Source organism: Aquarana catesbeiana, linkage group LG05, assembly GCF_042186555.1.
Source record: "Aquarana catesbeiana isolate 2022-GZ linkage group LG05, ASM4218655v1, whole genome shotgun sequence".
Lineage (NCBI taxonomy): Eukaryota > Metazoa > Chordata > Amphibia > Anura > Ranidae > Aquarana > Aquarana catesbeiana.
Window position 1 is genome coordinate 242,590,016 of NC_133328.1, and position 14,410 is coordinate 242,604,425.

Below are 14,410 nucleotides of genomic sequence, written 5' to 3' on the forward strand. Positions count from 1 at the left end.
TAAATACTGTTTTTATAAAACGTTTTTGTTTGATTCATTTTGTTAATTTGCCATTGTAGCTTCACGTTAAAAAAATACACAAAATATAAAAAAATCCACCTTAATTTGTAAATAACCTCAACAAACTTTTAACTAGAAACATAATTTTAGTGTCTTTACAAAAGGAATAAATCACTAAATAAATCTTGCATCTTTAAAAGAGCAGACTGGGGATTTTCATTTAGATCCCAAGCAGATGAAATAAAATGTGGTTATTATAATGTTCATAAAAACCTGAATTGTTTTTTTATTATACTCATTGAGGGAAAAACTGCTGTGGGTGGCATACACCACATTATCAAAATAGATAGACCTGTTACTCCATCAGTGCCAGTTTCTATTTCATAGTGGTATGGGTTCTGTGCCTAATTAACAAAGGGGTCACTGCATTTTTTCATATAGAAAATTGCAGCAGATTTCCACCAGATTGAACCTGACATAACTGCTGGTAACCTGGCAGAGAACTTGCATGCCTTTTCTGCAAGTGCAGTGTACACACTAAATGAGCAGAGCCTGGATAAAGGTAGGGAAAGCTTCCCCTGTTATGACTAAATCACACATATTAAACCACACCTATTGAGCCTCACCCATTTTAGATATGTTTTGCCCACTTTTCATCTTACCATGCTACATGCACTGCAACTCTACTCCATCCCGATTTGGTTTTCCACGATCTGAAAAGTAGCAATCCTAGGGCTAGTGGAAAGTGACTTGTTCTGTACCTTTCACTCACAAATTTTGACATTTGGGTGTGCAGGCATAATCCTACAACCTTCAAACATCTTTGTGGCTCAATACATCTGTAAAGGTTGCCTCAGCTGAATGTGAATGGTTGCTTCAGGCAGCCATTCATGTTTAAGCCTGTGAGGAAAGGTGTTTCAGAAACTCTGAATTAGAAGGAATGTTTCAGAGATGGGTTTTGAACTTTTAGGCTCACTATTTCTTCTACCAGTGAAACTCAGCTTCCACTTTGGCATTTTCGCTATTGATGCTAAAGGACCTTGTCCAAGCACTGATTATCTGTTATCTTTTAGTGAAGACTTTTCTATCAGAGAGTCTGGTGAGTATGAATGGTTTAGAATAAACCTATCTGTGAATAGGTTCAATTCAGTGATTCTTTTTCCATTTTCTGGAGTAATGCAAAACATTATCTCTTTAATCATGACACTGTTAGTAAGCATATTTTACACAAATGTATCCTAATACAGACATGGATTAAAAAGGATTTTACAATCTCCTAAATCTTACCTTGAAGAAGCCTTTACATCCCTCACATGTCCTAACTCCATAGTGTTGACATGCTGCATTATCTCCACATACTGCACATGATCCCTCTCCAATTGAGGAGCTTCTGCTGGGTGGTGATGGAATACTGCCCTCACCTACCATGTTAATAGCTTGGCAAGTGGCGAGAGGAGAAAAGACAAGATTTGACACCTTTGCCATAGGTAAATTAAATGACAAGGACTCCACTGATATTTGTGTTGAGTCTCCTGGAAGGCCTGCTGACATGTTATGAGAAGATTCATAGCACACCTGAGGGTTATACAGTGGAGTATGAGAAGGAGAATTCTTAAAGCGGAAAATTGGAAAACGTGGAGAAAGAGTTCTATGTGAAGTCTCCATCAAGTTACTAGGAGTCATGCACGAATGAGTACCTGGCAAGGCATGTGTGTCTTCCCACTGTGGTGATTTGTGAGTTGAATATCCTGGTGTAGTTGGAGTTGATGGTGGAGATGTTTTAAAATACACTGATGTGCTTGGCAGAGCATCTTCTGTTTGCTGTGGAGCTGAACCTTGGTAACTGGATAAACTGGGATTTTCCATTTTTATCAGTGGCCTCTGTCCCGATGCTTGTATTTGGTACAAGCATGATGGTTTACATTCATAGCTTCCGGAATACCCCTCAATAAAAGTACTAAAGCTTGGCAAGGATGTAGTTGCAGAAGCAGTAATCTCTGTGCTCCTTAGTTCCATGTTACATTTTGTACTTGTAGAATTCATCATTTCTGAACTGAAATCAGAGGCATGACCACAGACCTGGGTAATGTAAGCAGAACCAGGTGGTGTGGGATTATACTGTATGCAGGGCATATCTGTAAATGAAATAAACATTACAAAATTCTAAAAACTAGTACTGTAAAAATGTAAAATATATCATTTATCAAATACTTTGGAAAAGCAGACTGTTGTTAAATAGAGAGAAAATTATTACTTTGATACTAGCACAATGTCAACATCTTAAAGGGAATACAAAAAATTTGCGTAATTTATTTTATGATTTTAATGTTTCTTATTTCTGTTAATGAAGTATTAAATATTGCTTATGAATTCTCCATATTTACTACGTGCATTCACCAGGTTGCTGTTCAGCTTTATTCAGAAAAGATACACAATTGTATTGTTACAAAAGGGACATAACCCCTCCCCATCCCTTGCTCATATGGCTCCAAAGTTAGTGTCTCTTTCTAATATCATGGAGCACTCTGTATTACGCTCCTTTCACATAGGGTTTGTCCATTTTGACGGACTTCACTTGCTTAGCAGGGATCGATCCTTTGATCTTCGCTGAGCAGGCGGAGGACAGGTCTGTCTCCGCTCACTGTGCAGAGATGGACCTGTCAGAGTCCTACTCTCCTCTATGGGAGATCGGATGAAAACGGGTCTGCCTTTCCATTTTCATTCGATTCCAACCGATTAGATCCGACACACAGATGGAAAACAGGGTCCCTCTATAGAGGTGAATGGGAATAGTCCAAGGTAAATAGTGGTGTACCCCATGGTTCAGTGTTGGTTCCTTACTTTTTAACATATTTTGGAATGATTTAGAGTTTGGGGTTAAAAGTACTATTTCAGTGTTTCCAGATGACACCAAGCTACGTAGTGTAACAATATTCTTATAGGATTTTACTTCCTCTTTGTTCCCCTGCAAAGTAAAAGCATAATGGGCTAGTATGCATTGCATACTAGCCCATTATGTGTCACTTACCTGCAAACAAAGCCCACGCTGTCCCCGCTGGTGGCCGCATCCATCTTCGCCCCTCTTCCTTCGGGGGCCACGGACTCCGGCTCTGTGACTGGCCGGAGCCACGTGACATCACTCTCGCGAATGAACACGTGAGCCATTACTCACGGCACTTGCGAGTGAAGAAACGGCACGGGGGCTGTTTCTTCACAGTGCATGCGCCAATGACATCATTGGCACAGTGTACAGCAAATATCTCTTAAACGGTGCACATTTAGGAGATATTTCCACTACCTATAGGTAAGCCTTTTTCTAGGCTTACCTATAGGTAAAAAAACAATAGGTAAAAGTCATAATCAAAGGTTTACAAACACTTTAATGATAGCATTTAATGTCAAGCTGCAGTTTCTAAAGCAAGCAAAACACCTTCTTGTATTAAAAAAAGCATATATTCCAGAGAGACATACTTTTGCCCCTTTAATTATTAATAAGACCACATCTAGAATATGTAGAAGGGGGGGCACACACTAGGGGTCTAGTGTGGATTTTGGGGGGGTGTCTTTTATTTTTCTGTGAGATATCTCTTAACATTCAAAGCAGACTTGAAGGACATGGATTTTTAGGGGTATAGATTTTGAGGGCCCCCCTCCCCCTCACCTTTTTTTCAACATTTTATTTTTGTGTGGGATCACCTTGAAAATCTATACCAGATCTCCCTCAACGGTAAGGATCTGGTATGAATTTTGGGGGGCTGGGGTGCACAAAGGTTTTTTTTGTTGTGTCTTTTTTGTAGAGTTTCTCCCTTTTAATCTTGCCCTTGGCAAAAAAGGGTCTGGTTTGGATATTGAGAGGAATCCCTTGCCCACGTGGTTTACAAATAGATCAAAGAGAATGGGAAATGTCATATGACAGCAAAAGTTTTTTTCTCTAAATGTCACTTTTGCTTTAGTACATCCTACAGGTGTGCCACTGCCTGTGAAGGTTTAAGGCATCCCCCATTCTCCTTTTTTTCCACAAAACTTGCAAATTGGCCTTAAAACCAGAAAAGACCAGAAAGAAAAACAAGTTTCAGCTCCTGTAGACTTCAATAAGGTTTGGGTTCTATGTTCAGGGTTCACAAAGTTTTAGGCCTTGGTTTGGCGAATGACCTGCGAATTGAATCCAAGCCAATTGTTTTTTTTTTTTAAACTTTTAGAAACATTTATATCATTCTTTCTTATGTCTTTACAGGGTCTCTCTTTTTCAGAAACAGTAACGTGCAGGAAGAGCAATAAGTGCAATAAGTTTTTTTTACTGGGGTAAGCTTGAAGGCTAGGATATTGGAGAATCAGGTATCTCATTGCATGGGCTACTGGTTGAGACCAAACACCACTTGGGCTTCAGGACTTGGAAGAGCCCATCTTTTCATTACTGGTGGCAAACAGCAATCACACTAGTCAGTGACAGTTTGCTTAGGTCATGTATCCATTGCTGGAAAAAAAAAAGTGCCCAATGATAAATCGAACAGTAGTCACCAATGCAGGGGTGAAAAGTTTAAAATGTGGGTGGAACTCCACTTTAAAGTACAGTCCTTTTGACATCCTTCATCTAGATAGCAGCTCACCTCCTCAAATCCACTAACCTTTTATGTGAGGCGAGCTGCCATCTAGATGAAGGAAGGTCCGTAGATGTAGGGTATCTGGATTTTGCAAAGGCATTTGATACAGTTCCCTACAAACGTTTACTATACAAGCTAAGGTCTGTCGGCCTGGACCAAAGGGTGAGTACCTGGTTTAAAAACTGGCTACAAGGGCGAGTTCAGAGGGTAGTGATAAATTGGGAGTACTCGGAATGGTCCAATGTGGAAAGTGGGGTCCCTCAGGGTTCTGTCCTGGGACCAGTCCTATTTAATTTATTCATAAATTACCTGGAGGATGGGATAAACAGCTCAATCTCAGCATTTGCGGACGATACTAAGTTAAGCAGGGCAATAGCTTCAGGATGCAGAAACCTTTCAAGAAGATCTGAACAAATTATTGGGATGGGCAACTACATGGCAAATGAGGTTTAATGTGGAAAAATGTCAAATAATCCATTTAGGTGGCAAAAACATGAATGCAATCCACTCACTAGGGGGAGAACCTCTGGGGTAATCTAGGATGGAAAAGGACCCGGGGGTCCTAGTAGATGACAGGCTCAGCAATGGCATGCAATGCCAAGCTGCTGCAAGCAAAGCCAATAGAATATTGACATGCATTAAAAAAGGAATTAACTACAGAGATAAAACGACAATTCTCCCACTCTACAAGACTCTGGTCCGGCCGAACATGGAGCATGCAGTTTAGTTCTGGGCTCCAGTCCTCAGGAAGGATGTGCTGGAAATGGATAGAGTACAGAGAAGGGCAACAAAGCTAGTAAAGGGACTGGAGGATCTTAGTTATAAGGAAAGATTACAAGCACTGAACTTAATCTCTCTGGAAAAGGGACGCAAAAGAGGGGACATGATTTCAATGTATAAATACCGTACTGGTGACTAGGGATGAGCTTGATGTTCGGGTCGAATGTAAGTTCGACTCGAACATCGGGTGTTCGACCGTTCGCTGAAGAGTGAACATTATGGGTGTTCGCGGCAAATTAGAGCACCGCGGAATGCCCCATAATGCACTGCGAGATCGCAGTGCATTGCTGTATGATGATTGGCCAAAGCATGCACCTGACCTGCATGCTTTGGCCAATCACAGCATGCTCTGCTAAGAGAGCCATAATTGGCCAAAGGCAGGGTCTCTTTGGCCAATCATGGCGCAGGGGGACTAAGTCCACGCCCCACTCTATATAAGGCTGCTTACACGGCAAGCTGTGTGTAGTGTTGTTGGTGTGGACAGAGAGATAGCTTGATTTGGATTAAGCAGGCAGGTTATTCAGTTAGTTGCAGTGTATTTGATATATATATATATATATATATATATACAGTCAGTCTAATATATATATATATATATATATATATATATATATATATATATATATATATATATATATATATCTATATATATCTAGATATATATAGATATATATATAGATATATCTATATATATATCTATATATATATCTATATATAGATATATATATAGATATATCTATATATATATATATATATATATATATATATATATATATATATATATATATATATATATATATATATAGATATATACTGTATATACTCTGCATTTAGCATAGACTATATATACAGTCAGTGCAGGCACTGTATTAATATATATAGATACAGTCTCATAATATATATATATATATATATATATATATATATATATATACTCTGCATCCAGTGTAGCCTATATCTACAGTGCATTCTGTGGTGTACTGTTTCTAATACACTTCAAGCGGTGTACACAGTATCTAATACAGTGTGTACAGTGTCTACTACACTTCTGGCGGTGTACACAGTATAAAATACAGTGCAGCCATTGTACAGTTTCTAATACAGTGCAGGCGGTGTACACAGTATCTAATACAGTGTGTACAGTTTCTACTACATAGTTACATAGTTACATAGTTAGTCAGGTTGAAAAAAGACACAAGTCCATCCAGTCCAACCATAAAAAAAACAAAAAAAAAAAAAACGTACAATCCAATATACCCAATACTATACCCACAGTTGATCCAGAGGAAGGCAAAAAACCCCAGCAGAGCATGCTCCAATTTGCTACAGCAGGGGAAAAAATTCCTTTCTGATCCCAGAGAGGCAATCGGATTTTCCCTGGATCAACTGTACCTATAAATGTCAGTACCCAGTTATATTATGTACATTTAGGAAAGTATCCAGGCCTTTCTTAAAGCAATCTACTGAGCTGGCCAGAACCACCTCTGGAGGGAGTCTATTCCACATTTTCACAGCTCTTACTGTGAAGAAACCTTTCCATATTTGGAGATGAAATCTCTTTTCCTCCAGTCGTAAAGAGTGCCCCCTTGTCCTCTGTGTTGACTGTAAAGTGAATAACTCAACACCAAGTTCACTATATGGACCCCTTATATATTTAAACATGTTGATCATATCCCCCCTTATTCTCCTCTTCTCAAGAGTGAACAAATTCAGTTCCTCTAATCTTTCCTCATAGCTGAGCTCCCCCATGCCTCTTATCAGTTTGGTTGCCCTTCTCTGCACTTTCTCCAGTTCCCCGATATCCTTTTTGAGAACTGGTGTCCAAAACTGAACTGCATATTCCAGATGAGGTCTTACTAATGATTTGAACAGGGGCAAAATGATATCTCTCTCTCTGGAGTCCATACCTCTCTTAATACAAGAAAGAACTTTACTCGCTTTGGAAACCGCAGCTTGGCATTGCATGCTATTATTGAGCTTATGATCTACCAAAACCCCCAGATCCTTCTCCACTACGGATTCCCCCAGTTGCACTCCCCCTAGTATGTATGATGCATGCATATTCTTAGCCCCCAAGTGCATAACTTTACATTTCTCAACATTAAACCTCATCTGCCACATAGTCGTCCAATTAGACAATGCATTGAGGTCGGCTTGTAAATTGGAGACATCCTGTAAGGACGTTATTCCACTGCATAGCTTAGTGTCATCTGCAAAGACAGAAATGTTACTTTTGATCCCAGACCCAATATCATTTATAAAGATATTAAAGAGTAAGGGTCCCAGCACTGAACCTTGGGGTACACCACTGATAACCTTAGACCATTCAGAGTAAGAATCATTAACCACTACTCTCTGAATTCTGTCTTTTAGCCAGTTTTCTATCCATTTACAAACTGATATTTCCAAGCCTGTAGACTTTAACTTACACATGAGCCGTGTGTGCGGAACTGTATCGAACGCTTTTGCAAAATCCAAGTAAACCACGTCCACAGCCACCCCTCTGTCCAAGGTTTTACTTACCTCTTCATAAAAAGAAATCAGGTTTGTCTGACAACTTCTGTCTTTCATGAACCCATGCTGTCTGTTGCTTAAAATGTTTTTTTCCAGCAAGAACTCGTCTATGTGGTCTTTTATTAAACGCTCCAGTATCTTCCCGACTATAGAAGTTAAACTAACAGGTCTATAGTTACTTGGTAAAGACTTTGATCCCTTTTTAAATATAGGCACCACGTTCGCCCTGCGCCAATCCAGTGGTACCATTCCTGTCATTAATGAGTCCCTAAAAATTAGATACAATGGCTTTGAAATTACAGAGCTCAATTCTTTTAGGATCCGTGGGTGGATGCCATCAGGTCCAGGTGCTTTATCCACCTTTATTCTGTCTAAATATTTCTGGACCATATCCCTTTTGAGCCATTGTTGATCATTGGGGGCTGTGTCAATACCACCCCCATTATGGACATGAACTTTCCCATGCTCTTTTGTATACACAGAGCTGAAGAAAGTATTTAATAAATTAGCCTTCTCCTTGTCCCCAGTCACCCACTCCAGATTATTCTGTAAAGGGCCTACATGCTCAGACCTGACCTTTTTACTATTAATATATTTGAAGAATTTTTTGGGGTTTGTCCTACTATTTTTTGCGATCTGTCGTTCATTTTGAATTTTTGCACCCTTGATTTCCTTTTTACATATTCTGTTAAATTCTTTGTAGCATTTAAATGACACTAGTGTTCCTTCATTTTTATATTTTTTAAAAGCTCTTTTCTTATTGTTTATAGCTTTTCTAACTTTGACCGTGAGCCACATAGGTTTTCTTTTTAGCCTTTTAAACTTATTGCCCATGGGAATATACTTTGCAGTGAGGTCCCAAACAGTCTTTTTGAAGAATTCCCATTTCTGTTCTGTGTTTATCGCTGCCAATATTCCCTCCCAGTCTAAGTCCTCGAGAGCAGCCCTCATCCTTGGAAAATTTGCTCTCTTGAAGTTAAGTGTTTTTATCTTTCCCTTATGTATTTCTTGTTTACAGCTAACATCAAATGAAATCATGTTATGGTCACTGCTACCCAGGTGTTCCTTTATCTGCACATTAGTAATAAGCTCTGCATGGTTTGAGATTACCAGGTCCAACAGAGCTTCATTCCTAGTTGGGGCCTCAATAAACTGGACCATAAAATTGTCCTGTACTAGGTTTATAAATTTTTGCCCTTTAACTGTCCCAGCAGTGCCATTACTCCAGTCAATTTCTGGGTAGTTAAAATCTCCCATTATTATCACTGTCCCAGCCCTTGCAGCCCTTTCCATCTGTGCAAGGAGCTGAGTCTCCACCTCCTCGTTAACATTGGGTGGTCTATAACAAACTCCAATGATTAACTTTGAACTACGCCCATCTATATGCAGTTCCACCCATAATGCTTCAGACTCATCACACTCTCCATCAATCAGGTCCTCTTTCACACTTGCTTTGAGATCACTTCTCACATAGAGACAGACCCCGCCACCTTTCCTTTTTACCCTGTCTCTCCGAAAGAGTGCATAGCCAGGAATATTAATAGCCCAGTCATGTGAGGATTGAAGCCAAGTTTCAGCAATACCGATTTCATCATAGTTCACTTCATGCACCAGAGCTTCCAACTCACCTATTTTGCTTGGCAGACTTCTGGCATTGGTGAACAAACACTTTAATGCATTATTACATTTTGGTCTGGTGTTTTTCATATATTTTTTAGTAGTACAAATGGCACTACAGTTTCCAATGGCTGTTTGCAACATGGGAAATTTCTTGACACCTGCCATAACCCTCCCCCCATCTGTCCCCATTCCACCCTCCATTAATGTCTGACCCCTAACTGACCTGTCTTCTTGATGTAATTCTAGTTCACCCTCCCCCCTCAATCCTAGTTTAAATACTCCTCCACTACTACACTTCTGGTGGTGTACACAGTACGCAATACAGTGCAGCTGTAGTACAGTTGCTAATACAGTGCAGGCGGTGTACACAGTATCTAATACAACCCCTGGCAAAATGATGGAATCACCAGTCCCTGAGGATGTTCCTTCAGTTGTTTATTGTTGTAGAAAAAAAGCAGATCACAGACATGGCCAAATTCTAAAGGCATTTCAAATGGCAACTTTCTGGCTTTAAGAAACACTAAAAGAAATCAAGAAAAATAATTGTGGTGGCCAGTAACAGTTAGATTTATAGAACAAGCACAGGTAATAAATCATGGAATCACTCAATTCTGAGGAAAAAATTATGGAATCACCCTGTAAATTTTCATTACAAACACTAACACCTGCATCAGATTAAATCTGCTTGTTAGTATGTAGGTAAAAAGGAGCGATCACACCTTGAAGAGCTGTTGCAACAAGCGGACTGACATGAAGCATGGCTCCAACACCAGAGATGTCAATTGAAAAAAAGGAGAGGATTATCAAACTCCTTAAAGAGGGTAAATTATCACGCAGTGTTGCACAAGATGTTGGTTGTTCACAGTTCACGCTGTGTCTAAAACATGGACCAAGTACAAACAACATGGGAAGGTGGTTAAAGGCAAGCATACTGGTAGACCAAGGAAGACATCAAAGCGTCAAGACAGAAAACTTAAAACAATATGCCTTGAAAACAGAAAATGTACAACAAAACAAATGAGGAACAAATGGGAAGAACCTGGAGTCAACATCTGTGACCGAACTGTAAGAAACCGCCTATAGGAAATGGGATTTACATACAGAAAAGCTAAAAGAAAGCCATCTCTAACACCTAAACACAAAAAAACAAGGTTACAATGGGCTAAGGAAAGGCAATCGTGGACTGTGGATGATTGGATGAAAGTCATATTCAGTGATGAATCTCGAATCTGCATTGAGCAAGGTGATGATGCTGGAACTTTTGTTTGGTGCCGTTCCAATGAGATTTATACAGACGACTGCCTGAAGAAAACATGCAAATTTCCACAGTCAATTATGATATGGGGCTGCATGTCAGGTAAAGGCACTGGGGAGATGGCTATCATTAAATCTTCAATAAATGCACAGGTTTACATTGAAATTTTGGACACTTTTCTTATCCCATCTATTGAAAGGATGTTTGTGGATGATGAAATCATTTATCAAGATGATAATGCATCTTGCCATAGAGCAAAAACTGTGAAAAAATTCCTTGAAGAAAGACACATAAGGTCAATGTCATGGCCTGCAAACAGTCCGGATCTCAATCCAATTGAAAATCTGTGGTGGAAGTTAAAGAAAATGGTCCATGACAACGCTCCAACCTGCAAAGATGATTTGGCAACAGCAATCAAAGAAGACTGGAGCCAGATTGATGAAGAGTACTGTTTATCACTCATTAAGTCAATGCCTCAGAGACTGCAAGCAGTTATAAAAGCCAGAGGTGGTGCAACAAAGTACTAGTGATGTGTTGGAGTGTTATTTTGTTTGTTTGTTTTTCATGATTCCATAATTTTTTCCTCAGAGTTGAGTGATTCCATAATTTATTCCCTGTGCTTGTTCTATAAATCTAACTGTTACTGGCCACCACAATTATTTTTCTTGATTTCTTTTAGTGTTTCTTAAAGCCAGAAAGTTGCCATTTGAAATGCCTTTAGTTTTTGGCCATGTCTGTGATCTGCTTTTTTTCTACAACAATAAACACCTGAAGGAACATCCTCAGGGACTGGTGATTCCATCATTTTTGCCAGGGGTTTTACTGTGTGTATAGTTTCTACTACACTTCTGGTGGTGTACACAGTATAAAATACAGTGCAGCCATTGTATAGTTTCTAATACAGTGCAGGCGGTGTACACAGTATCTAATACAGTGTGTACAGTTTCTACTACACTTCTGGTGGTGTACACAGTATAAAATACAGTGCAGCTGTTGTACAATTCCTAATACAGTGCAGGCAGTGTACACAGTATCTAATGCAGTGTGTACAGTTTCTACTACACTTCTGGTGGTGTACACAATACAGTGCAGCTGTAGTACAGTTGCTAATACAGTGCAGGCGGTGTACACAGTATCTAATACAGTGTGTACAGTTTCTACTACACTTCTGGTGGTGTACACAGTATAAAATACAGTGCAGCCATTGTACAGTTTCTAATACAGTGCAGGCGGCGTACACAGTATCTAATACAGTGTGTACAGTTTCTACTACACTTCTGGTGATGTAGACAGTACACAATACAGTGCAGCCGTAGTACAGTTGCTAATACAGTGCAGGTGGTGTACACAGTATCTAATACTGTGTGTATAGTTTCTACTACACTTCTGGTGGTGTACACAGTATAAAATACAGTGCAGCCATTGTACAGTTTCTAATACAGTGCAGGCGGTGTACACGGTATCTAATACAGTGTGTACAGTTTCTACTACACTTCTGGTGGTGTACACAGTACACAATACAGTGCAGCCGTAATACAGTTGCTAATACAGTGCAGGCGGTGTACACAGTATCTAATACTGTGTGTATAGTTTCTACTACATTTCTGGTGGTGTACACAGTATAAAATACAGTGCAGCCATTGTATAGTTTCTAATACAGTGCAGGCGGTGTACACAGTATCTAATACAGTGTGTACAGTTTCTACTACCCTTCTGGTGGTGTACACAGTACACAGTACAGTGCAGCCATAGTACAGTTGCTAATACAGTGCAGGAGGTGTACACAATATCTAATACTGTGTGTATAGTTTCTACTACACTTCTGGTGGTGTACACAGTATAAAATACAGTGCAGCCATTGTACAGTTTCTAATAAAGTGCAGGCGGTGTACACAGTATCTAATACAGTGTGTACAGTTTCTACTACACTTCTGGTGATGTACACAGTACACAATACAGTGCAGCCGTAGTACAGGTGCTAATACAGTGCAGGCGGTGTACACAGTATCTAATACTGTGTGTATAGTTTCTACTACACTTCTGGTGGTGTACACAGTATAAAATACAGTGCAGCCATTGTACAATTTCTAATACAGTGCAGGCGGTGTACACAGTATCTAATACAGTGTGTACAGTTTCTACTACACTTCTGGTGGTGTACACAGTACACAATACAGTGCAGCCGTAGTACAGTTGCTAATACAGTGCAGGCGGTGTGCACAGTATCTAATACAGTGTGTACAGTTTCTACTACACTTCTGGTGGTGTACACAGTATAAAATACAGTGCAGCTGTTGTACAATTCCTAATACAGTGCAGGCGGTGTACACAGTATCTAATATAGTGTGTACAGTTTCTACTACACTTCTGGTGGTGTACACAGTATAAAATACCATGCAGCCATTGTACAGTTTCTAATACAGTACAGGCGGTGTACACAGTATCTAATACAGTGTGCAGTTTCTACTACACTTCTGGTGGTGTACACAGTATCTAATACAGTATAGTGTGGTATTGCAAAACAAAATATACATCATGTCCGGAAGGCTACCAAGGAGGAGCATACGCTCACAGGCCACTAAAAGAGGGCAAGCAGCCTCTGTGTCTATAGTCAACAATGCTGATTGTGGACATGGTGCATCCTCTGCAGGTGGCTATGGGGCACACTTGTCCTTTTTTTTTGGAGTGAGCCCACAGGCGAGCAGGTGACGCGGGATCCCCCAGGGCGTGGAATCTATGGCTCAGCCGGTGTTCTGCCAGGGACCCCCTCACGAGGGTTTGGGCTTAGCTGCGTGCTGACCCCAGGTCACGACCCCCAGGTTCACGCTGCTTGCAGAGGAGAGCACCAGAAGACACTGTCAGACACGGATGGATGGATGAAGTAAAGGAGAGCCAGATAGCAAGCCAAGGTCAGGGCGGGCAGCAGACAACGTAATCAGGAGAACTAGCCGAGTCGGTACACAAGAGATCAGTTCATGAGAGGTCAGGATAAACAGGTTACACGCAGGGTGTTTAGGAACAAGTGTTGCTCAGATGAAGGCACGCTATCCCTGTGCCTAAGACACGTAGGGGAAGGGCAGGACGGAGCTACACAGACAAGCAGAGGATTACACACCACACCGCACGCCAGACGTTTATTCCTATATCCCTGTGTATTACATTATGGATAGGATGGTGCACTGACACACCCATACTTTGTGAGTACCCTCCTGGAGGGAAGTGGTGTTATATTTTAATAAATCTCTGACGGTATTATACTATGGAGTTTCTTTCTTTCCTATACATGTTACCATTGATGATTATCTGAGAGAGGTGCAGATCATTCCCAACAGATCCTATATGAGCCCAGGAGTGGCTCTACTGCGTGTATAGACACTGTTTAATCACTATGTCACACGCTCACAGGTGAGCGCATGAGCTATTGGGGGTCACTGGAGGGCACCAAAGCATGCCATATTTTGCACACCATATAGGAAGAACATGAGGAATGCCTATATATATTTTTTTGGACACTAATGCCTGCACTTTATATATCATATTTTATTGATTATTTTTATTGAATTTTTGGACACTTTAATATTTTTTTCATCATCACTTGGATTTTTTCACGTTTTGCATGTTGTATTTATATATATTTATT

At 40.1% G+C, this 14,410-nt stretch overlaps 1 protein-coding gene across 2 annotated transcripts in view; it reads right to left on the reverse strand.

The window, feature by feature from the left end:
- The window catches only part of NR4A3 (nuclear receptor subfamily 4 group A member 3), a 179,014-nt gene that overhangs the window by 127,116 nt on the left and 37,488 nt on the right, over window positions 1–14,410 (reverse strand). For both annotated transcript variants that reach the window (XM_073630649.1, XM_073630648.1), the window contains one exon: window positions 1,288–2,135. In XM_073630649.1, the coding sequence (XP_073486750.1) occupies window positions 1,288–2,133 (846 nt within the window). In that variant the 5' untranslated portion in view covers window positions 2,134–2,135. The remainder of the gene's footprint in view (window positions 1–1,287; window positions 2,136–14,410) is intronic.